The 24,578-nt window shown below is 45.9% G+C and overlaps 1 protein-coding gene across 3 annotated transcripts in view; it reads right to left on the reverse strand.

The window, feature by feature from the left end:
• CCM2 (CCM2 scaffold protein) overlaps positions 1-24,578 on the reverse strand; it is a 48,835-nt gene that overhangs the window by 17,511 nt on the left and 6,746 nt on the right. The window contains exons 1-7 of one of the 3 annotated variants that reach the window (XM_066627938.1): positions 18,698-18,770; positions 8,126-8,299; positions 6,814-6,897; positions 5,812-5,995; positions 4,476-4,612; positions 3,646-3,781; positions 2,810-2,867 (exon numbers count right to left, since the gene is read on the reverse strand). In XM_066627938.1, the coding sequence (XP_066484035.1) occupies positions 2,810-2,867; positions 3,646-3,781; positions 4,476-4,612; positions 5,812-5,995; positions 6,814-6,897; positions 8,126-8,299; positions 18,698-18,706 (782 nt within the window). In that variant the 5' untranslated portion in view covers positions 18,707-18,770. Of the gene's footprint in view, positions 1-2,809; positions 2,868-3,645; positions 3,782-4,475; positions 4,613-5,811; positions 5,996-6,813; positions 6,898-8,125; positions 8,300-13,155; positions 13,227-18,697; positions 18,771-24,578 lie in introns of those variants that run through there. The other 2 variants (XM_066627937.1, XM_066627936.1) reach the window with 2 other exon arrangements.

Consider the following 24,578-nt stretch of genomic DNA (forward strand, 5'->3'; position numbering starts at 1 on the left):
AGCTCTCAGAACCAGGATCCAGATCCAGAACACAGAGGGTGGCCTATTCACATGACAGGCCTCCAAGACTGCGGGGAGAGCAACACTTCCAAATTCTGTCACACACAAAACCACCTTAGCTCAAGTTTGACTGCTGGTCCCCCTTGTTAAGCAATGCTTAGACCAACAGACAGTAGTTCTCTAGGATCTTTATCGTGCCCCTTCTCATCCAGGCACTGAGTGATTGATCATATATTTGCTCTGTCTCACAACCAGGTTCTGAACCTGGTAAAAGGCCAGATTTTGCCCCCAGCTTTCCCCTTGTCCAGGAAAGTGGATATCCACACTCCCAGCACAATATCAACCAAAGTAACTGCCAAAGTCTGACCCTTCCCACCAACAGAAACTTTTCAAAACATGACTCCTCCCAGCCAACAGGAAGCTTTGGTCCTCCAAATGTTCCAAAGGCTTCCATCATCCTCAAGTCACTTACTCCTCCCCCTCCCAACTAGAAAACAAGTTTTGAGCTAGCTTGCTTTTCTTCAGAAGGGTCTTCTCCAGCCCCGGCATTAGACCACTCTCTGAACAGAGATGCCAGGGACTGAGTGTAGGCCCCCCACCCACCCCATGAGTATCTCAAGAACACCACTTTCACATTTCCCTGTAACTGCATTCATTCTAGAATACCTTACCACAGCTCTCATTCTGGGCCACCGTGTGGGTAGGGAGGATTAACAGCACTCCTGCGGGAGGACACAATGCCTCCTTGCCATAAAAAATGGTGGCAGTCCACTCCCCCCCAAGGACACCCCCTCAATCCCACTGCATTTGAGAATTCTCTGTCAGCTTCTATCCTACAAGGTGCTCAAGCAGGTAATGGAAATCCACTACAGCATTTCCAGAATGAAGTGAATTATCTACCCCTTTCTATCCAGCTGGAACCTGAAATAGTAACAAGCCTTGGTTGCTCTAACAACCTACACTGGGAACTGGGCAAGGACAGCACATCTCTGTTGGTTTTGCTGGACCTCTCAGTTAGGTTCCGTATATCAGCGTTTCACAACATTTGTCCCCTGCTGTACCACTTTGCATAGTCCATTTTAAGGAAGTACCACCAGAAGTAACTGGCGATGTTGTCATAGCCAGTTATTTCTGGATTGGGAGGCCAGGCTTGATCCAACAAACATTCGCAGGAGGCTCAGGATGGATGGGAGAGCTTCTTCAAGTGTGAGAAAAGTGCCTGTTGGAACTCTGCCCATTCAGCCAAGCCTTTTACCTCTGTTGTGTTGCATTGCTGGTCTCACTGCCAGGAGGAGTTGGTCTGGGGGTCCTACATGTACCATCAGACACCACCTCAAGTACCACCAGTGGTACGAGTACCACTGGTTGAGAAACGCTGCTGTAGATAATGGTACATCCTCCTGGATTACCTTCTGGGGAGGGACTTGGAGGGACTCTTTCACAGTGGCTCCAGTGCTTCCTGGAGGACAGATCCCAGGAGGTGGTGCTGGAGGACTCCTGTTCGACCCCTTGGCCACTGTGAGCCCACATGGTTCCGTTCATGCTTTTTACCACCTACATGAAACCACTAAGGGAGGTCATCAGAGGAGTGGGATAGGGTGTTAGCCCATATGAACATCAGCCTCTCTCATTTTCCTCTGGAAATGTGAATGTTCTGAACCATTTTCCAGGGTTGGTAATGAGATGGATGAGGATGAGTCTATGGAGGAGGAAACTTGGCATCCAAAATGCAGATTGTCAGCCTGCTCTGGAAGGGGTTGCACTCCCTTTGAAGGAGATAGTAATGCTGCACAAGTAGTGAGTGCAGCAGCTCCCAGTGTGGAAGGGATTGTCACTCCCGAATCGGCCTTTTCAGCCACACTAGACGCTGTTCCAGAACCACCTTTCAGAGCGCGATACCATAGTCTTTCGAGACTGAAGGTTGCCAACTAGTGTTGCAGCTCAACAATATTTCCAGGCCAAGACAGCTGCTCTTGAAGACTATTTGGAAACCCGCTTGTGTAAATGCCACTGCATGATTACAGACTGGTGTCAGGCAAGTGGAGCATATCATGCTTGAGCTGTTCCACGTGCATTGGCTGCCAGTACATTTTCAAGAGCTACCCATGAGATTGTTTTAACCTTTAGTCTGAAACAGCCTCTGATCAGAATTCTGGAAAGATCTCCTCCTCCCACATGCAACCGCCCATCCCAGAGGAGGACTGTTGTATGTGTTCTGCTGCCAACGGAAGTACGCTTGGCAATGACATGTGCAACAGCCTTCTCTGTGAAAGTGCCCAGATCATGAACTCTCTCCTCCAAAGGGCAGATAGGGCAGCCTGTTTTGGCAACAGCTGAGGCCACCTTATTGCAGCTGACTGGCCCCCCCCCCCCCATATTTTGGTGCTGGTTTTTCTGGTTATTTGCTGCCCTCCGCTACATTTTGGCAGTGTTTATTTGTTCTGTTATTTACTGCCAATTGTGATTTTATTGCTCAATTTCTAAGTTAGCTGCCGTAATGCGCCTCTCATGAAGGGGGGAGGGAGGCATAGGATACAGGATTCCATTGGTTCTGTGATGCTTCCACTAGCTAGCACTGCATGATCCCACTTGCTTTTGTACAGCACCAACAGTGCAGATTAGATAAGTAGATCAAGTATTCCTGAGTAATTAAGATGAACACAATTTTGTACAGCTAGTGCTGTACAATCCAGTAAACACTGTGCTCGTTTACTAGATTTCAAACTGCTTTTCGCGATTAAGAAAAACACAGCAATGCATAAGTAGGGCAAGATCAGCAGCAGCAGCATAACACCCGTCATATACTCACACAGTGCTTGCTTCAGTTTCATAAGCATCCTTAACATCCACTTTTGTAGAAGAGTCGTCTTCAAGAAAAACATACAAGAGGAGAGCTATAATGTTGCAAGCCTCTGCTCACTTTATCCCTCAGGATTCAGTCCAAACAATTCTGTCCACAGAAGCCGTGTACTTGAAGTTCCTGGATGAATCCTGAGCTTCTTTCACTATTCCATGCTCTCCCCACCCTCCCAGAAAGATATCATGACCAAGGCCCTCTCTCAATAAGCTGAACAAGATGCCCATCATTCCAGCCTTGCCAGCATAATCCTGCAGCTAAACAGCTGTTGTCAGTTCAGAAACAAGGTCAGCTATCCACCCCCTCTGCCAACACCACACTGAAGGGAACAGGGCAAACAGCCCCATATTACTCCAACAAGAGCAATATACCCACCCAACATGGGAGGACCCAGGGCTCAGGTGTAAAGCATTCTTGGAATGCCCCAGGACTCAGATTCAATTCCCAGCATCTCCAGTTCATTCATGGCTAGGAAAGGGTCTCCAACTCATGAGCTGATGCCATTTGAGTAGGCAGCAGTGGGCTGGACAGACCCACATTTGACTCCATAAAGAGACCGCTTCATGTGTTCAAGTTACAAGGGAAAGATGGGGAGGGAGAGCCCTCTGCATCCCTCTCACAGTCTGCCACAAGTGCACAGTTGGACAATGAATTAATAGGACCATTTAATTAGCCAAGGCAGAGCTAGAATGTCCTGGGCATTTCTTGAAAACCCAGAAGGCTGAAGAAACAGTAGCCATTAGAGAATTGTCCCTAGAACCCAAGGCAAAGAGCTCAGTTTCTCATACCACTGTGCAAGGACAGATGTCTGGTTGGCGTGGAGGCCCCATCAAATATTGCTCTGTCTAGGAAGTCTATGGTGGACTCCGTGTAAACAATATGGAAGACTTGGCTGAGAAGGGAACATAGTTCCTCTGCAGTTACCTGGAGAAGAACAGGAGACAGATTTGCCCCAAACACACTCACACACAGGCGCCTTGTGGCAGGTAAGAGAACTTGAACATAAAGACCTTCTCCTGCTTAAGGCTGTGAAACATGCAAGGTGAACACATTTTGGAGCAGAAAACTACCACTTGAACAACAATTGGTTTTGTATTAATTCAGAGGATGGAATAAAATCATTAGCAGAATCATTTTTTGCACATAATTAAGCACCAAGGGAAGTGTGCAGGACAAAGGAGCTTTGCACATACAGCACAAACATTTCGGGAGGGTCACAAATTCCTTCCATTGGCAAATAATTACTGCTGGAGAGGGAAAAAGATGCCTGTTTGATTGAAGCACAGAAACTAAAAGTTAACCAGTCTGTCAGGTTTCAGTTTCTTGCCGGGTTATTACACAGTGGATGTGGCTCCATCTCATTGACTGTAGAAGTGTCAGATCCTACTAGGCAATGAACTTCACACCCACAGACACCCCTGTCCAGGTGGCACAGTGCAGATGTCCTGTTGGGTCTTGTAGCTAGCATGATTTGGTCATTTCAAAATCTCACCCACAACCTGATTCTTACAGAGCTATGCTACATGTATTCTCATTCAGTGAGCTTTGGCAAGCCTCTCCCTTTGGCCCAAATGCACCAGTACAGACACGCCTTAAAGTTTATAGGGGCACATCTTACTTTATTCTCTGTTGCCAGAACCACCAAGCAACAAGCTTCGACAGGAACCACTCCGCTCTCGGAAAGCGACCCTGATGTGAGCGCTTTGGAACTTTCAGCACAAAGACTCTGGTTAGGAGAAATCCCAGGATCCTGAGCTAAGAAAAACCAGAGACCGTCAGCAGAGCCGCTTAAAACTTCACTCTCAGTATAATTCTGAGCAAAATTTACATTTGTTTCTCAGAATTCTATAAAACATACACACTGCTCTAACTGTTCTTTGAACAGATTCTGCTGAAGTCCCTGAATATGAAACAATCAGACTGAGCTGTCCGTGACAGACTAGGAGAGAGATCTTGAGGCGCTGGCGGACAGCTTGATGAAGGTGTCGACCCAAAGTGCAGTGGTGGTGAAAAAGGCCAATTCCATGCTGGGGATCATTACAGAAGGTATTGAGAATAAGACAGCTAATATAATAATGTCATTATACAAATCAATGGTAAGGCCACACCTGGAGTATTGTGTCCAGTTCTGGTTGCCACATCTCAAAAAGGACATAGTGGAAATGGAAAAGTGCAGAAGACAGCGACCAAAATGATTACTGAGCTAGGGCACCTTCCTTATGAGGAAAGGCTACAGTGTTTGGGGCTCTTCACTTAGAACGGAGGTGCCTGAGGGGAGACACGATTGCGACATACAAAATTATGCAGGGAATGGATAGAGTGGATAGAGAGACACTCTTTTCCCTCTCACATAACACAGGGATGCTGTAGTGGTTGCCTGTACCAAGCAGAGGGATGGAGTGGATTTCCCAAGGTCCTTTCCAACTTTAGCATTCTACGAAGCCCCACACAATGGCAGCCCAAACTCTGAAGGCAACGGGAGAACAAATTCTGCAACTGGGATAATACGCATCATGTGTGTTATGGATACACTAGCTGTTTTGCCTCATTTATTTCATGCCTGCTTATACTGAGGGAGTAAGCAGCACCACCACTACCACCCCACGCACATGGCAGCAGCATCCCCACTGAGTTCCAAGTTCTTACACTGCACCCCGTTTGTCTTTTCATGTCTTGAGAGTCATAAAGACCAGAAGCTACTTTAAACTGAATTTTGAGATCTTCAGGATGCAATCACTATGCTAAGCAACCGATGCATGCATGGAATACACACAGAACTGCCTAGATATTTCAGATTTATTCTCCTGGGACAGCGTGGTGGTTACACCGAGCATATTCCACTGAGCAGCCTCCCATTGCACAGACATACAAGGAGACCTCTAGCCAGAGCCTGGGTCCTGTGCAGGTTGGAACCTCCAAGCAGAAAGGAAGCCACTGAGCTGATCCTGGCCTACCCGTTTTCAACACCACCAAGTGCGAGGAGTCATCACGGATATATGAGACAGATGCAATGTCATGGATAGGAACCCTGAGAATGATGTCTTCTCCATCTCGCCGCACCAGCTTGACGTTGTAGGCAGACAGGCTAATCACAGCATCGTGTTCTTGGGTCAGCTGTCCTGGAAGCTGATGTGCCCTCTAAGAGAAGGGGGTAGGTTTCATTACCTATATAGCGTTATCTTCTCAGAGAACACAATTTTTATGAGAAAGATGAAAAAAGAGGTGGGAAGCAGGTTTGAGGTAAATCATGGCCTTTTAGACAATCCTCAACCACAGCTCATATTCTCTCAGAACGTAGTAGTTCCATGGCGCAATTTGGTCCGCAAACCCACACATAATTCTGATACATCAGACAATTAGACAGGCAAAGGCAATGAATGTCACTCCCCACCCCAAAGTCTTCTTTGGGAAAACTCAATAATGTACTTTGCTTCACTCTTCTCAATGATCAACAACCTAGGGTTAGGAAAAAATCCTCCCCTCCTGTTATTTGGCACAAGGAAAATCAACAATCCCAACAGCTATTGCCACAAGGGATACAAGTGTCTGCACTGAGATGCAGAGAAGTCCTCTTCTTCAAGAGACAGACGCTCGCTTCCCTCCCCATGGAAACTGCACCCTATCAAATTACCTTGAGCCAACAACCAAACCTTTGGCCTCTCTGGCAGAGCACCAACTCCCAAGCAGCTCTCCAAGACTTCAGGAAACGGTCTTGCCTCACCTGACTGAGATTCTCTCATGGGATATACCATGGAATGAACCCTGGTTTGATGCACACTGAGAGGGGCTCCACCACCAAGTGACCAGCTACATTTTGTTTCCAAAGTGTATAACCCCTCCTCATAGCTTGAGAAAACCCTCAGATTACCCACCACCCACATCACACCCTGCCCACCTCTAGGACACCAAGCTGAGCTCTGCATTCAGACTAAAACTCAAGGCAATTTGGTACGCACCTTTGCGCTGTCTATTAAATGCAATATTTCTGTACGGCTGGAAGGATTCAGGTATCCTGGGACAGAGGTCAATTGACCTAGATACTGGAACACAATTAAAAGACATTGTCAAAATAGTACACACGTTGCTCTCAGCCCTCTAATGCAAGGTACAGTGCAACCCATAAAGTGTGCCACAAGCCCAGAGGAGGAGGATACTCTCCATGTAGCCCCAGAGGTGCATTGCATATGAACAGGTGAGGACTTGCCTGGCACCACCCTTTTTAAGCGTAAGGATAACCCCAGTTCCACCTATGCCACACAGATATTCTGGAAAAATATTATTGAGACCTTATTGAGGCTTCTCCAAATGGGCCTCATCCAAATGCATGCAATTTGGAGAGTGAATTCACTATGAATTCTTATTGTAATTCATGAGGTGTTACTCTTGATTTTTATAAAAAGAGGAGTCTAAAAATGGAAAACATGAAGCAGCCTCAGACTTCTGGCGGTTGAAAGCAGTTTTGAGGCCCCCAACTCAGCCGGCACATCTCATGGGTGCTCCTCATGGAAATGGTGACACAGCAACTGAGACATGGGAAGTCCCTGAATATGCAGTCTGTCATAAGCAAACTGTTGTTAAGAAGCGGACACCTGTACACTGCTCCTCAACGGAAAGTTCACCAAGTTGCCTGTAATGCAGGCAAGATCTATTACTACTACAAATACAATACGGGTGTGCGCCAATTAACGACCAGGATATGTTCTTCGATCCCCGTTGTTATGCAATTACATCATTAAGTGAACATTCAGTCCAATCTATTGCCTTTGTTGTGTAAACAGACACTCCATGCCAGACACTAGCTGGCTGAACAGGCTGTTGGAGGAGACAGATTGCTTCTTTGCATTAAGAGCCTCTCTGTTGTGTAAATATACACACACTGCAGGGAGATGCAATTGCCTCATTAAGAGCATCTTTACTGCTCTTTGACCACCGTCACATATGCAGTCTGTCATTAAGCAAACCGTTGTTAAGCAGCGGACGCCTGTACACTGCCCCTCAACGAAAAGTTCACGAAGTGGCTTATACAACAAAGATGCCCTGAAAGGACTTGCAGTGTATGAAGATACAGAACATACACCAGGGACAGCCACAATTGGAGATCCTGTACTGGGGTAAATAGGGACAGTTGCTCTCTAAAGGTTCTGCTCTTCAACAGATTCAACACACCGTGGCCATAAGCAGGGTGCAAATCAGCTTTAACCTGCTGTGACTTCAGTCCCAAAGTCTGGAGGATCCGTTTCAGCTCATCCAACCACAGGAAAGCATTACCTTAACTTCCTTTTCAATGTAGTCATTCAGGAGTACATCTGGCTCAACCTGGTCAGGTAAGGACAGACACACTGTGTGTAGCGGTCGCCTTTCTGTTACCTTCTCCTGGGCCTTCTTATCCCGACCCTTTTCACCTTTGAGGAAGACACGCTTGAAAGGGGACACTATTCCAGGCTGTGGGCAGAAAGAAGAGGGGAGGATTAGGATTACATTTAGGCAGGTGTGATTTATAAGCCTGCAAAGTGACCTTGCTTGTATCAAAAGCAGAGGACTGTCAGACACAAGTCAATTACTCTGGCATTTTTACAGAGGCACAGACTGATGGAACTCTGCACTACATACTCGGTTGCAGTGAGCTCAACAGCCATTGTTCTGAACAGTCTAGTCACCTCTTTCTACAACTTTTCTAAAATGCTCAGTTGGATCTCTGACACAAAATCGAAGGATTTCATAGTCAGCACTATTAGTGTTGCAGTAAAAACTGTTCAGGTTTAATGGCCATGTTGTATGATGAATTTCATTCCCTAATATTTCACCCATGACTTTGGCAGGCATTTTCAAAGGACTAGAGGTGACAGCCACAGACCATTCATCTCGCCCCAGAACAACTGTTGATAACTGTCCACTGATGTACTTGATCATCATATGTTCCTTAAAGGACAATGCACTCTTTTTGCAATGCAATTCTTTTCCTGATCCAAATCCCTGGATTCTAGTCTTTCTAAGGGCTGGTAGCCTTTCTATTCAAGTTGTTACAGTTTTCTAAAATCTTAAGCACTTCCCTGTAAATTTGGGTGTGGTATTGGGTAGTTGTAGACCAGCAGTAGACCAATTGTAGACTGCCAAGCACTGCAAGAGCCTCCCTGGAGCACCCAGAGCTTACCATTCTGTGGGGAGGCTTCCAGGAAATTCAGGAACAGAGCCTGCTGGGGCAGCAGAACTCAGAAATGGGAGGGCAGAGTGAACATGGGGGCGATCGGCGGTTACAATGGTAGCCTCCCCCACAGAACTGTAAGCTCTGTTCACGTGGGGGAGGGATTAGCGAGGGCGCCAGATCCGGCCCACGGGCTGGAGCCTGGAAGCCCTGTTGTAGACAATATTTGTGCATGCTGAAAATCTATCCTATGGCCTATCTTTGTCACAAGTTCAGCCACAGCTGATTTGTCAGCCTGTAACTTAGGATTCTACAAACCCCTGCCAGGGAGAGTCTTTTCCAATGCAATCTTTTTCAATGAGTCTTTTCCAATGCAACAGACAGTATAGGTAGGGTTCTGCAAAAGGTGAATTTAAGATCAATTTTTAAGCCCATTCAGAAAATACAGCAGAAACTATGTTCAGCAAAAGATGCATGGGACCCCCTCTCCCACAGGCCTCAGAATGCCTTAAAACAAACACATCATGTTGGCAACCTTCAGTCTCGAAAGACTATGGTATCGCGCTCTAAATAGTGGTTCTGGAACAGCGCCTAGTGTGGCTGAAAAGGACGATTCGGGAGTGACAATCCCTTCCACGCCGGGAGCAAGTGCAGTCTGTCCCTGGCCTATCTCCCTGGCTATGGGCCTTCCTTCTTTGCCTCTTAGCCTCAGACTAGTGTCTCTTCAAACTGGGAAAGGTCATGCTTACATCACTTCCAATTTCCAGGAAGTATTTCCCACTTCCAGTTTCTGGTTTCCCAGGAAACCTGAAGTGACTTTTTTGGCTTGAAATGGTCATTCTGAAGTCTGCAGGGACTGTGGGCGGACACATGCAGCCTCTGCAGACTTCAGAAGGTCTTCTGGAGAGAACTGGAGCTGTGCTCCAGAGGCTTTAAGGGGCCAAAATTGCTGATTTGCTTATCTGCTCTTTTCAGCATCTGCGGGGGGAGGGGCTGAGAATGGATCGCCTGCAGATACAAAGGCCCCACCTGTATCTTTGTGTATATCTGACAGGAAGTTGCTTGGGGGTGTCTTCTTTTGACCATGTCTACCATTAACTGTGCTGGAAGAATTCATTGTGCTGTGCCTTCTGAGTCAGCACAGGTCATGCATCCCTTCCCCCCATAGTCATGCAACTCTGGAAAAAGGAACCCCAAGCCAGACCTGGACAAACAGCACTCAGTTTGATCTTTCCACATATGCATTCAGTTCCTTCACAGAGCCAGATTAGTTCTGCTGCACTGTAAGACTTGCGCCTATAATAATGGAGCTGAAAGGGACCAAAAAGACCAAGACCAAACCCCTGCCAATGCCAGCTCACCCCCCCCCCCCCCGTAGATAACTATCCTCTGTTTAGCCCTCCAGTGATGGACAGTATTGCCTTCCAAGACAGGCTGTTCCACTACCATCAGAAAATTCACTCTATGAATATGGGCACTGGTTTCCAGCAGCTGGAGAGTGACTAGACAGACTGCAAGAATGATCTACCCTGACAATATCCCTGTTCATGCAACTACATGGTTATGAGATTTCTCCAAAAGGAAGAGCTTGATCAACTGATGCATCTTCCAAAGATAAGAACATGTCACCCATTGCACTGATCTTCTGTTCTCTCGAGATCATAACATGCAGAGCAGGAAGTTATGACAGTGTGCTGAGTTTTGTTATTGCTCAAAAGAGATTGATGAGCAAACAATGTGGCTTAGCAGTCTGGAACTTCCTTCCAGATGCGCTTGTCCCATCAGTCCAGAAGCCCCATAGGTACTAGGACAGGATTCGAGTGTGTTCCAAACCTTGATGTGGCAGAAAGCCATACAGCATACAGAAAAGGCTAAAGCAAAGACACACCATGCCAGCCCTAGATGCAGCTTCAGTTACACACAGTGTCAGCACCAGGGTGCTGGGGGGCCTGGGGCAAAGCTTGGTACCAGATCCCCCAAAGGTTCATGAAATACTATTGCTGCAGCCACCAGAGGGGGTCTTTTGATGGTCAGTACCCCTCCTGGCCAGCCCCCTGATGTCACCTCTGCTCACATGCCTCTATCAACACAGCCTGGTTGCTTTCTGACAGAAGCCCCACCCTTTCTGGCCAATGAGACCATTCTGTGGTGCAAGCACAGCTTGCTCTGCGAGGTAGGTAAAGCCCATCTGGCAGGGTAGAGCCACACCAGCACTGCCCAAATTCATCCTCTATTTCTGCAAGAACCCATAAAACCTTGCAACTCAAACAGCAAGGAGGTCTCTGGGGCTGCTGTACTGCCAGATAATACACTGTGCTACACAAGACAACTTGGTTTTAAAGGGGAAGGGGTAGCAGCCAAGTGTAGAAATTACAGCTGCAGCTATAACACGTATCTGGAAAGACCACATCATTAAGAATGCCTGTGCTAACAGGAATTGTCTAAAGGAGCAATCTCTGGGTTGTACTGAAATCTGTAAGAGGTGCAGCAGCTGTCCAAAAGGGAAACTATTAGAAGCAGAAGCCTTAACGTGTTGATGAAAGCTTAAGGAGCATCCATATCTTAGAAAACATTCCTGGCCACATCTGTTAATTACATATCGAGTTACATGTATCTCTGCCCTTTTTTTAAACAAACTAATGGTCACGGGGAGGCTCAAGATGGCTGCACGGGGTGGGGGTTCATGTAGCCCTGAAGAGCCACCCATCCTCCTGAGACTGCAACTCACAATGGAAAGTGGATTCCCCATACTGGCATCACAGCTAAAAACCCAGTCACAGATGGGAAGAGACAATTCTACATGATGCATGTTTTAACCCACTGGTTCCCAGCCTGTCGTCCAGGGACTACAGGTTGTCCATGAGACCCTGAGAAGTGGTCCGTGAAGTCTCAGAAAAAAAGGATTGCCTTTGATCATTTCCAGCATGCTCCCCCACAGACAAGAGGGTCTGTGAATGAACTGCCCCGCAGCCTGTGACAAAAGCATTAACACACAAATCTTTACTATAAATACATAAATAAATATGGAATTCACTGGTTGAACCCCAAGGCCCCCTCAGAATAGAAAAGGGGACAAAAGAAGGGTACACATACAGATCCAGAACTCCTTCTGCGTTAGACAAAATCTTAACTCTTCAGCTTGAACTTCCAAGACCAACAACTGAACAAACATTTTCTGCAGCATCAGAATGAAGGGGCAACTAGTTACAAGCTCGTAGTCCACCCACATAAGTAAACACTTTCTCCAAAGAGGCAACTTCCACAGGTTGTGCTCCAATGGAAGACACACATACTATGGGCACAAAAAAACTTTACAAATCCACTGTATGCAAGAACACAAACAGCCAGATATGTACACAGTGCTTAGCTAGCCAAAGGTAAACTAGCAGTAATATTATTGACAGTATTTATATGCCGCTTTTCCACAAAAAGTTCACAAAGCAGTTTACAGAGAAAAATCGAATAACTAATGGCTTCCTGTCCCAAAAGGGCTCACAATCTAAAAAGATGCAAAAGGGCACCAGCAGACAGCCACTAGAAAAGACACTGCTGTGGTGATACCCAGGAAGGAGCCCATGTCTGCTTGCCATCAGTATCACTGGGACAATCTTAACTTTTGTATGCCGGGCAAAATTCTCAGTCTCTTGTTTTACCCTTCTGAAGAATACGCATGGCAAAGGTGTACTGCACAGTCAGCCGCAAAAGAACCCTGCCACTAACATACAACAGTGGAGTAAGCCAACACAGGACTTACAGGGTCCTACTTGGAGCATATTCCTTACCAGAGAATAATCCAGAAACTTGTACTCAAGAAATGTGGCCAAGTTTTCACAGATCTGCTCACTACTGAGCCTGTTGTTTCACTGCACTATTTTTTCCTGCACATATAGATGCAGAAGCAATTCCCCGCATCTGGAAAACCTATATGTGCATTCTGCAATAAGGAAATCCAGGAAAAGTTTTGCCATGTGGTTCATGACTGGGGGGGGGGGTGGAGGGAAGAAGAGGGTTGATGGACATCTGAGAAGCAGCTATTCCAGGCCTAAGACAGCTTGGCAGACGAGGCAGAGGCAGGACTGCTGACCAGTGAGCTTGTGAAGAGGTGAGGAAGAAGAGAGTGCAGCAGAGAGGCAACACAACAACCCCACACTCCTACCTCATTCTCCATGAAGCATCCACTTGACAAGAGCAGGGAGAGGGTCTGTGAAGCTCCCAACTCAACCAGTATTGCTCTGCCTGTTCTACAGTATGCCACTGTACGCCATCAGGTTTACCAGTTAGCAGCTGACATTGCTGAAGGGCGAGGCACAACTGACAGTTTCTGCTCGTAAGCAAGAATGTGAACAGGACACAGACCAACCACAGTTTCCGCCCGCTTCACAAGCTAACAACCAGGAAGACAGCAACAGACACAGCTGCTGATGAAAAGGGAAAACAAAAGAGACAACAGACGCACCTCCATTCAGACCCTCAAACCACCAAGGCATGCTTCTCATGGCACTTGTGCAGCTAAAACTGAAAAATAACTCTGAGATGCAAATGTTTTTTGCCCAAGAGGCACATTTGAGTGAGATACTCTCCTCTAAGCACTTTACTCTGCAAATATAACTTGGTATGGGTGTGAATTACGAAGCAAATTTTAATACAGTTTTAGAAAGATGCTCAAGGCTGAATGTGCCATGCATTGTGCAATTCCTAGAGGACTCTTTGTGGGCTGCTACCTAGTCAGGGCTAGATATATTGAAACCCCTTTGATTTCAGGAAGTGGAGTTAGGCAGATATGAAGACCAAAGTCATCTGGCAGGAGTGCAAAGAAGAGAAGCGGAAATCTCAAAGCTGAAGTGGCAGGTGTGGTTTTCTTTTTTTTTTAAACAAAATCCTCCAAGGAGACATGGTAGAACAACTATGGCTAAGCCCCTCTGCATGTGCCCAAGAACACCATCAACACATCATCATCTTGCATCATCTGGGGGACTGAAGGAGGGACACCACACAGAAGACACACCCATAGCAGACATTCCTGACTGGCCCTTAAAGAGGAGGGTTTGGGGATGTGTGGGAGAAGTCAACCATCAACATCCACAGAAGGAACAAAAAACTGTGCAACCTACTTATGAAGATATGAATGCAGTTCGGGGCCATGAGAGTCATGCTCAAGATGGCAAAGCAAAATGAGGTCGTGTTCTGCAGTAGCAGAACATAAAGGGTGTTGTGGCACCACAAAAAACAGTGCATTTGTTGTGGCAAAATTTTTCATGAACTCCATGAAAGCTTCTATCACAATGTGCCTATTCACCTTTAACACGCAACAAGGCAACATCTAAAAAGAAAGTTTCAGGGATGCCACAGCCTTCAGTGAGAGCAACAGGAAGCCAAAGCTTTCATTTTCACCAACTCTAAGAAGGAAGTCTGCAAGTACACAGCACCCTCTGCTGGAAAGACACTGTCTTTCCAGTAGAGTAGCAGCACTAAGAGGGAAGCCTTCACAAAATGCAGGTGCTTCCCTTTGCAAGGACAGGCTCTGTCTGGGTAACATGCAACACCGAGTAGTCCACAACAGAGTGCAACATCCAGAAACATCACAATTCAGCTGTTGCATTAGCTTGATTTCAGTTAAGTCTTTTGAAAGACCCCTAAACAGAAAAGCTCTGCATTTGGCTTCTACCAAAACCAAGGCCATGCACCTGACAGCAGCCACCATTATTCCCCTAATACTGCTGGTAGAAGGGGAGGTCAAGGCTGAGAGGCAGACAAACTAGGCAGCATCTAGCAGGACATATTTGAACTGGGAATTTTCCAAACGTGTTTGAGGTTCTAAATACATTGCAGGCAGGTAGCAGAAAGCATGTTGTAACAGGCCCACTCCCAAGTTAGTTCAAGCACATAGCTAAGCACTCAGCTGCACCAATACTGAGACCCCAATAAATGCTCTTTGCCTCCTGCACTGACTCAGCACTCCAGAATGCTCAAGGCCCAGACGACAAGGTCCTGTGCAAATTCCCATCGAAAGAGCACAAACCCATTGGCCTGTATTTTGAGGGCAAGAAACAGAGCTTGCAAAGCTGGACTTTTGAGAACTTCCTTGCTTCAGCATCAGAATAGAGGGGCTAATTCGCCATCACAGTGCAAATCAGGCGCACCTTCTCTCATATACAACAAGGTCCCACTTTGCATTAGTTCCTGGGTCTACCCAGTGGAAGGCATGAACCAGCCCTCACCCCAAGGTCTGCCAAGATGTTGTTCTTCAACGCAGCAAGACCATTTCCTAGGATAGTCCGTTCAGAATCAGCCCCAGATCGGGGCCAGTCGGATTTTATTTAGAATTGTGATACGACAAAGGCCTCTAGAAGAGAAACAAAGTCTAGGCTGAAACCTGGAAACTCAAATGAGGAGCTGTGGGCTGTGCTTTTTCCAGTTGCGATGCAGACCACTGACCACCTGCTTAAAAGAGTGGGGGGCAGTGTTCCAGTTTCAGTGTGCTCAGGGCACTGGGACCACTTGTTCAATTCACCTGGTAGACAAATGGTGGCCCAGGGTCTCAATCCCGCCCTTTCCCAATATGCCACAACCACCATCATGCTTCTCCCTTTTTTAGCAGCCATGCCAAGCCACTGCCAAAAGACAGCCTCTCTGCCTGAGGCCTTGGCCAAATTCCCTCCCATTCTTATAACCCCCCCCCCGTCACTGACAGACAGCTGTGCAAGATACTGACAGAGAAAGTAGCTGAGGCACAGGGCCCTCATATGGGAAAGAAGAGTTGGACTGGAATGGGAGACCACCCACAAAGCCTCCCCCCCTCCACAGGCAAGGTGCCTAATGCAAAGACATGTGTGATGACACTGCAGTGCAAGTTCACCAGGGATTCACCATACAATGGTACATCACATTTTGTATTACTGGGTTGGGGAAGGTAAGGCATGCAGGGCTGCTGCTGAAGACTCAAGGCCAGCAGCCTGGGTCCTGCTTTGCACCATGCCATAATTCACACACACCATTTTACACAAGACAGCCATAACCAGCTATAAGTAATCACCAGAAAGAGTATGATTCAGACTGGACTTAACTTATTTCTGCCCAGCCCACAGGTGCACACATTTGATCCATGTTGCATATAAACATGTTGCTCCAAGATCTTGTTGTATACCATTTTGCTGCATAAACCACTTTTGAACTTGTTGAAAAGCTGTAGAGCATGTTGTTTCTAGAGAAGGTTCAAGTCCTTCCCCCTGCAGATTGGGGTAATGGCAGAGGAAACCCCCACACTTTCCTGCTCACATCCAGCACCTTCTCAAGCAATCTGGCTCTTGCTTGAGACTTGCCAAATGCACAAGAAACTGCCAGAGTGACGCTCGAGTTTGAAATCCCGTGTATTTCCCGGGGTTCAGCACAAGCTCCTTGGCCTTTGCTCAGCCAGTTTCTCCGCTCTCCTTCCCACTACACTCCTGCCCATGCCCTTTGCTCTTCCAGCTCTAGCACCCTCAGTCAACCCAAGGCCTCTCTTGCTAATGTATGCCTGGAAGTGTCCTGCCTTGTCTTCTTCAAATCCCTTCTTAAAACCCACCTTTTCCCATGAAGCCTCTGCACATGCCTCAGCACTTGTTCTGTACTGCGTGACTAAGCATAAGCACTTTTAGCTGAAGAGATCATATATGCCTCCCTGGCTTCCACCCACATCCCTCTGTTGTCTCCCCTGTACCTTGAAGCAGCTGACAAGCTGAGCTGAGCTATTCCATCTGCTCTGAGCGTGGGAGGATGGAGGCCAGAATGTGCGACCAGATCAAGAAAGAAACATCTGAATGTTGTAGTTTCTTGAAAGATAGAAACCTTCTTTCAAATTGTAAAAATCCCTACGGGGATTTAAATTGCCTGCCTATGTAAACCGCCTTGAATAAAGTCTTCAATCTTTATTTGAGAAATCTTAGGACCAAGAAAGGCGGTATAGAAATACCTGTATTATTATTATTACCAACAGCTAAAATACAGGCCTCTCAAGGCTTCAGTTTCACTTTGTTTCATACATGCCAGTTTCCACATGCCTTGCAACCACACAGCTTCCATTCAGGTCACCAATAAAAGCTACCCCTGGAATTGGGATAGCTTTGTCTCAACAAGAAAGCCTCATCCATTTTTGCTTGGCCCAAAGAGCCTTCCTTTGCCAATCTGAAGAGATTTATCCTTCCACCCATGTTTTGATGACTGCAAACTTGCCTGTTCATGGTTACGTCAGCTTTGCTGGCTCCAGAGCCGACACTCAAGGAAAAAGGAAAGGAATTTTCCCAGAATGCTATTTTTAGATCCACTTTGCTATTCTCTTCACTGAAAGAAATCCTTACAAATCTGACTTAGTCCTCCAGGAACATCTTATTTTTTTAAACTAGACTGCACCTATCAGAAGTAAACTAGGGAACAGTTGAAAAGAAAATGATGACAGGGGGCCTGCTGGCTAAAACATAAGGCAGAACAACTTTTAGGCTTTTGTGGACAGCAAGGAACTAGGTTTACACAAGTATATGCACATACACCACCACCACCCAAATTCCCATATGAAGGCTAATGGGCCTTCACATTCGTGGAGCAGAAAAGAGCCAATACTCATGGCAACTGGCTCACTGCTGTGCTCCTTGCAGAGCAAACAGACTAATCTTCTCCAAACACACCCAATTCAAAATACACTTGATGGCCCTTCTCCGCTGTGTAATCAAAACGGATACAGGAAGCTGGACTAGATGGGCCTATGGCCTGATCCAGTGGGGCTGTTCTTATGTTCTTATGAGAGAGTAGGACAGAAGAGACACTTGGGACACTGAGTTCTCTCTTCGCCCCACACAACCAAGAGCTAGGACAGAACACTCTCAATAAACCTTGGGAAAAGTGTGAACAAACATACCAAAGCACTAAACTCCACTAACTCTACAACAGGGATAGGTTGACTTTGGCCCAATTTTGGACTAGAGCAGGGGTGCCAAACCCCGGCCCTGGGGCCACATACGGCCCCCAAGGCCTCTCAGTGCGGCCCTCAGGAAGCCCCCAGTCTCCAATGAGCCTCTGGTCCTCCAGAGATTTGTTGGAGCCTGCACTGGCCCGACGCAACTGCTCGCAGCGTGAGGGTGATGGTTTGACCTCCCACATGAGCTGTGGGATGAGGGCTCCCTCCACTTCTTGCTGTTTCACGTCTGTGATGCAGTAGCGGCAGCAAAGGAAAGGCCAGCCTTGCTTTGTGCAAGGTATTTTATAGACCTTGAGCTATTGCAAGACCTTCATTCATTTAAATTAGTTCTTCTTTAATATATTCATTTATGTAAACTTATGTAAATTTATTCAAATTTTAAATGTGAATTAATTCTTTTTTCCCCCTGCCCAGTGTCTGAGAGACAATGTGGCCCTCCTGCCAAAAACTTTGGACACCCCTGAACTACAGCATAATAATCCCCTTGGCCAATCTATGGGTGATGCTTGCGCACTCCTTGCTCCCATCGTTTATCCCATGTATTTCCATTAACTTTTAGGAAGAAAGGTACAATAGGACAGACATCTCCCAAGTCATTCTGAAAGCAGTGTCATTGCAGAAGGTCTGCACAGCCAGGCTGTTTTGTGTATTTTGCGACATTGACTAGTGAGGTCCTAGGGACCTCATCTGCAGCACCCACTGACTGGGCATTTTTATGCATGTAACCAGGTTAGCAGGCAGATAGGCGTACCCAGGTCATTGTAAATCATCCAGTTGGACAAGTGAGCTCACCAAACCTTGGTATCTCAAGGTAAAGTCCGAGGATGCTTGCATACACTTGGCTTGACTCCCTCAGAGAAAGCATCTGCATGTACTCAGTTGCTCACTTGCCTCCCTGGGGATCAAAGAGAGGCAATAAGTAGTTTCTGGAATAAGTACCATTAGGGGATATTGAAATTCAGATGCATTTGAAAATTTGCTTTTAAAGTCCTTCTGAAGTTGCTTGTTTGTGTTTTTGCTCAATGTGTTTTCAATATCAACTCAATGGGAGACAAGGTGTTGCTGCCTTACAGACTTATTGAGCAAATCTGATGTTGGATCCCATGTAGTGGCCCTACATGCAAACTGAACAGCTAACTGCTCAAAGCAGTTAGAATGTGTCTGCTGCTGCCATGATGAAATCAATACTGTGAGCTTCTATCCCCCCGCCCCCCAGACATGAGAAAGGTTAACCAGAGAGAGAAGTCCAAAGAGGATGCTGGGTCATGGAGCAATCCCTCCCCACATCTCTCAGTGAGTGATCAGGACCATACAGGAGAGCAGGCAGGCCTTTAAATGCCCTGGGTTAAGGCAAACTGGGAGCCAATGCAATTCAGCTGCAGAAGAGTTACAGGCTCTGAGCAAGCAGCTCCCATTAGTGACTGAAGGCTCCAGAACAAGTTCACCATTAGGCACCACAACACAGATTCTGGATGTTCTTAAAGGACAGCAAGCTGTCACATTCACTTATTGGCTATTTTATCAGTATCTGGGGGCCAGGAAAAGAGAGAAGGCAACTGTCATTTGGTTTTGCTGCCTCAGGTACCTCTCCAGTATCACCTTCCAGGCTGCACAGATAACATCTGAAAAGTCAAATCAGCAAACCTGAATGCTTGTTCAACCAATGTTCCAATATAAAACAAAACCAAGTCAGTAAAGCATCTTCATCTGAATCTAAGAGCACCAAGAGAACCTTGCATTGCCATCTATCTTGAAGGCAACAAGTTTCTAGAGGTTAAATGCAGCATACAGTTTATATCTGAATACAACACAGCAGTAACATCCAGCCTGTGCAATCTGAAGGAAACTCAGGGCCCAATCTTTTCCAACTTTCCAGCACTGGTGCAGCTACAATGCAACCCCAAGGTAAAGGAACAAACATTCCCTTACCTTGAGGAGGCCTCCATGACTGCTGCTACCACTAAAGGATGCAGCGCATGCCCCATTGGCATAGCTATATCAGCTCTGGAAAGTTAGATAGGAATGGGCCTTCAGTCAACCAAACTTTCAGGAATTCAGTCTACAAGCCATTGGCCTCTTGAGCCTTTGAGGTACAGGAATCAGATTTAAGATGCAACTTACTAAGTACAGCACCTGTGCAACATAGATCAGTTCAGCTCAGCCATACTCAGCGTGTGGTTGGTCTGTGGAACTCTTTGCCACAGGATGTGGTGATGGCAACCGGCCTGGACGCCTTTAAAAGGGGATTGGACAAGTTTCTGGAGGAAAAATCTATTACGGGGTACAAGCCAAGATGTGTATGCGTAACCTCCTGATTTTAGAAATGGGTTATGTCAGAATGCCAGATGCAAGGGAGGGCACCAGGATGCAGGTCTCTTGTTATCTGGTGTGCTCCTTGGGGCATTTGGTGGACCGCTGTGAGATACAGGAAGCTGGACTAGATGGGCCTATGGCCTGATCCAGTGGGGCTGTTCTTATGTTCTTATTTTCAACCACTGTGCTGTGGCACACTGGTGTGCCGTGAATGGTCCCCATGTGTGCTGTAGGAATTTGTGAGAGGGCCATTTATTAGGAAGGCTACTGGGGGATGTGAGCCCCCTATTGACAGCACAGTGTGCCTTGTCAATTGTTAAAAACTGATGGTGTACCTTGATCATTTTAGTGCCTTGCCAGTGTGCTGTGAGATGAAAAAGGTTGAAAATCATTGGTCTAGCTGCTACTTAGCAGAATTTCATGCCAAAGTACTTTTGCTTCTGCACTATTGGAAATGCCAACATTTTGACACGGTAAGTTTTCAGAAGCTGCAGAACACACTGATAATTGAAAATGGCAAGCCAGGTGGTATGCAGAGAAATACTTGTTGCTTTATTTTTCACTTCAGCCTTCAGTACTCCCACTTATCTCTTCCATCCATCTGCTGCAACTTGTCATGGAAGCAGCAGTCAGCCATCTGTGGTAAGAAGCTGTTTGTAAGAAGAGGTTTATAGTGGGCAGCAAGAGAAGGTAGTCTCTGGGCACACCGTGTTGGACAGTAATTTTACATAGAACCATACCTATGTATTCATCCTAATGCAGCTTCAATAAAACTCCTATTTATTAGACCCAAGAGCTTCACAAAGCTTTTTAAGGAGCAATCCTACAAAGTAGTAAATCATGAGATTGCTAATCACATCTTTCAATACTAGGCAATTATTGTGAAGGATAATGAGAGAGTCACCAAAATTCCACAGAGAACTCACCAATGGTACTGTGTCACAAAACCAATGTGGCTAGAGTTTGCATCAGGCCCCATCATACTTCTTCCACCCACACTGACAGGCAATTCAACACTTCCCTCATCAGATGCTTGAATCTCTTACACTTAATCTCCTTCCCTATGTGCGTGGCTCTTTGCTAGCTGCTGGAGAAGAGATTAAATCCCTTCAGCAGAAGGCAAAAATGATATCTTCACAGAATTGCACAATGTTAGGACTAACACAGCATCACTCAGAAGATATCCACCATTTTTTATATTGTAGTCATTGATTAAGGATCTCCTCGTATAGGTATAACCTAATTATCCATGGATTTTCCACCCACAGTTTTAATCTCTTGATAAAAAGGGCCCTTTCAATTAAAGGAAAAACATCCTAGCTAATACAGGAGAGGGCAGCCAGCTGACAATCCATCAATCATTCTCTCTCCAGGAGCTTAGAATAACTTCACTTTGAGACAGGTGACCCCTCCCTTCCCCCTGACACAAAGTGGAAGTGATTATCACCTCCTCTTTGCATTCTTTCCCAGAGTTGCACTCCTGGTGAAGGGAGGGGTCGAAACCTTGGAGTGAAGCCTTTCTAAGTGTCTGGAGAGAGAATGATTGATGGATTGTCTGCCTGATGCCTCTGTCCTGCATTACAAAAAGGGCTGTTTTTAAATTTGCTTAGGGCAGATTCAAATCTGCTTAAAGACAAACAAGGCTGATGTTGTCTTTGATTCGCCTAAAGGCAGTGTGAAGTTTGTGACCTGGAGTGCTACATCCCAATTTAACACTCTGAGGGAAGGTATAGCAGAAAACAGCTTGTTTTATTGCTGGTACCAAAGCAAGGCAGCAAGGAGGCCAGTGGCCTCAGATCATGTGCAAGTGTAGCTAGACACAGCTAGCTTTTATACTTGGTTCAAACATAGACAAGCATAGACAAAGGATCCTGTAAAATTCCATCCCTGCCCCACTCTAACACCCCCTTTACCCCTCCTATTAGTTGTTGCTTTGGCAAGATAATACAGACCAGCTCTGTCTGGTCTTCAAGGACTAGGGTCAGGGTAGCTCACAGTTTCTTGCTAACAAGCATTTTAGGACCAGAGTCAGAACTGATGTTAAAATGGTGTTACTTTGGTTAGAGTTTAGTGAGAGCTCTTAGCCAACGGCATCACTGAGAAAAGGGACATTATTTTAAAAATAGATTTACTTTAACGCAATTTTTGGGTCCACATGGGTTCTTGGAACGGAACCCTCGTGAGTGCCAAGACTCAACCTGTACTGCAAGCAGGCACCCACAGAGTCAGATGATTTCTTTGCCTTTCACCCATTCACCAAAACTTCACCTCCCAGCTCATCATGGCCTAATATAATGCTTGGAACATTGCCCCTGAAACGTAACACACACATGCCAACACACCATACCTGAATATCCACAAAACATAACGTTACATAAATATTTGGCAGTTGCTTGAATGATATCTTCCATTCTAGCTACTTCTACATATATCTTAAGACTGTGAACAATAAGAGAAGATAGCTGAACAAAACAAAAAGGGGTGCAGGTGGCACAGGTTTGTTTCTACTTTCCAGGTTTATCAAGAAGTCAGTTGGTTCATACAACAAACGTAGACAAGCAAAGAAGCCACTGACCAAGGCCAAGCAAGAGAGTAGAACTGCATTGTCAGTTCAGCAAGCATTTTCAGACAGTCCAAGTGCTATCTATGCAAAGACAACTCTTTTCAACACACCTCCCAGAACTGAACAAGGTTGGCTGCAGGAGCACATGCATGCAGGCACACACAAGTGACAACAAGACTAGGGGCACAAGAAGCAGCTTTCTGCCAGGTCTGATTGACTATCACCACTGCTCCCATAACTACTCCACAATGAAAACCTTTCTCTACACAGTGAAATGATTCACTTTTCTATAGTGAAGGCAAACTACCTCTGTTAACAGACCTCTCTGTTATGGTCCTCCTTGGGCACTTTCACACATTACAAGATGAGTACAGGATGAGTACACCTTTCACATCAGGTGGATTCTTGAGGACTTTGGTTTCAGACCAACTCTCCCTGGTTCACCGACTATCATGCTACCTACAGCGAGAGACAGAATCATGTTCAAAATGCCTACAGTAACCTCAGTCCAGGCAAACTCCTGCAGGCAATGCAATGTTGAACAGGCCTATACTCAGCCAATTTCAGTTAAAATTACATTGCTGCCCTAAGCAGAAACATGCGAATGGTACAATTTAATTCTTATTCTCACCCTTCTTTGACCAAGCATCTTATGGCCAAGACAACTATCTCTATACATCTTAGCAAGAGTATGGGAGGTGCTGTGATCATGTCACAATAGTCTAGCCAGGCAAATTTGTACCTGATGCAGTCCTTAAGACTCAAACATTTAGCAACTGTTTTGAGAATAACAAAATCAGAGCTACTATACTTTCCATATGCTGATGCACTACACATGAGACAGAGGGAAGGGTGGGCTCAGCCCTTCCAAACATGGTCACACCCTATTACTGGATTAAGCAACAGTTAAGTATATATTTTTAGCTGCAACCACATACAGAAGCTTCAAAGGAAAATCATAAGGAAGCTGCAATATGACACCATAGCCAGCCAGCTGAAGGCACTTAAAGCCATGCATTGTCATTCCCTCAAGCCTGAGAAGATCTCCCAAATGGAGCTTCACACCCCTTTTTGGCAATGAAGAGAGAGACCATTCTGAGCTTCCAGAAAATGACACTGCCATCACATTTTCCACCAGAACAGCCCCCAGTCAAAGCTTGCTTGTTCTTGGGACAGGCGATTTTTCTACAGAAGAGGGAAAAGTGCTTCCAAAGGACTGATTGCAAAATTAATTGAGGTACAATTACACAGTCTCACTCCCCACCAGCTCCATAATTCCCTAAGCTGGTGTAGCAAAATACCCACTAATGAATTCAAAAAGGTAGGCAAAGTGTTGCACTTGAAAATTAAATTCACTGTAGCCTTTACACAGCAAAGCTCTATTAAGAGCCACAATGATTTCCTACCATGAGTCTCCGCAAAATGGCCAACAGCCATCCTGGATTCAGAAATTAACACATGACCCTGAATTTCCAGTGAGGCAAATTTACCAATTTCCCAAAACTAACTTGGATTAGTTAGACCAGTATCCAAGTTAATTACAACTGTGCCATCAAGTCCCAACCTCAGACTTGCTCAGTTGAATTTGAGTTAGTTGCTAGATGTTAGTTTCTAGCAGAGCTATCATTAAGGGTCACTTAAGGCAGCTTAGCAAACTCACTGTAGATACCTGCAGAACAACCTGTTTTATGTGAAACAGATGAACATTATTCCCCCCCCCCCGCGCAGGGAAACTCTAGCGTCATTCAGATTATGA

The sequence above is a fragment of the Tiliqua scincoides genome, chromosome 5, assembly GCF_035046505.1.
Source record: "Tiliqua scincoides isolate rTilSci1 chromosome 5, rTilSci1.hap2, whole genome shotgun sequence".
NCBI lineage: Eukaryota > Metazoa > Chordata > Lepidosauria > Squamata > Scincidae > Tiliqua > Tiliqua scincoides.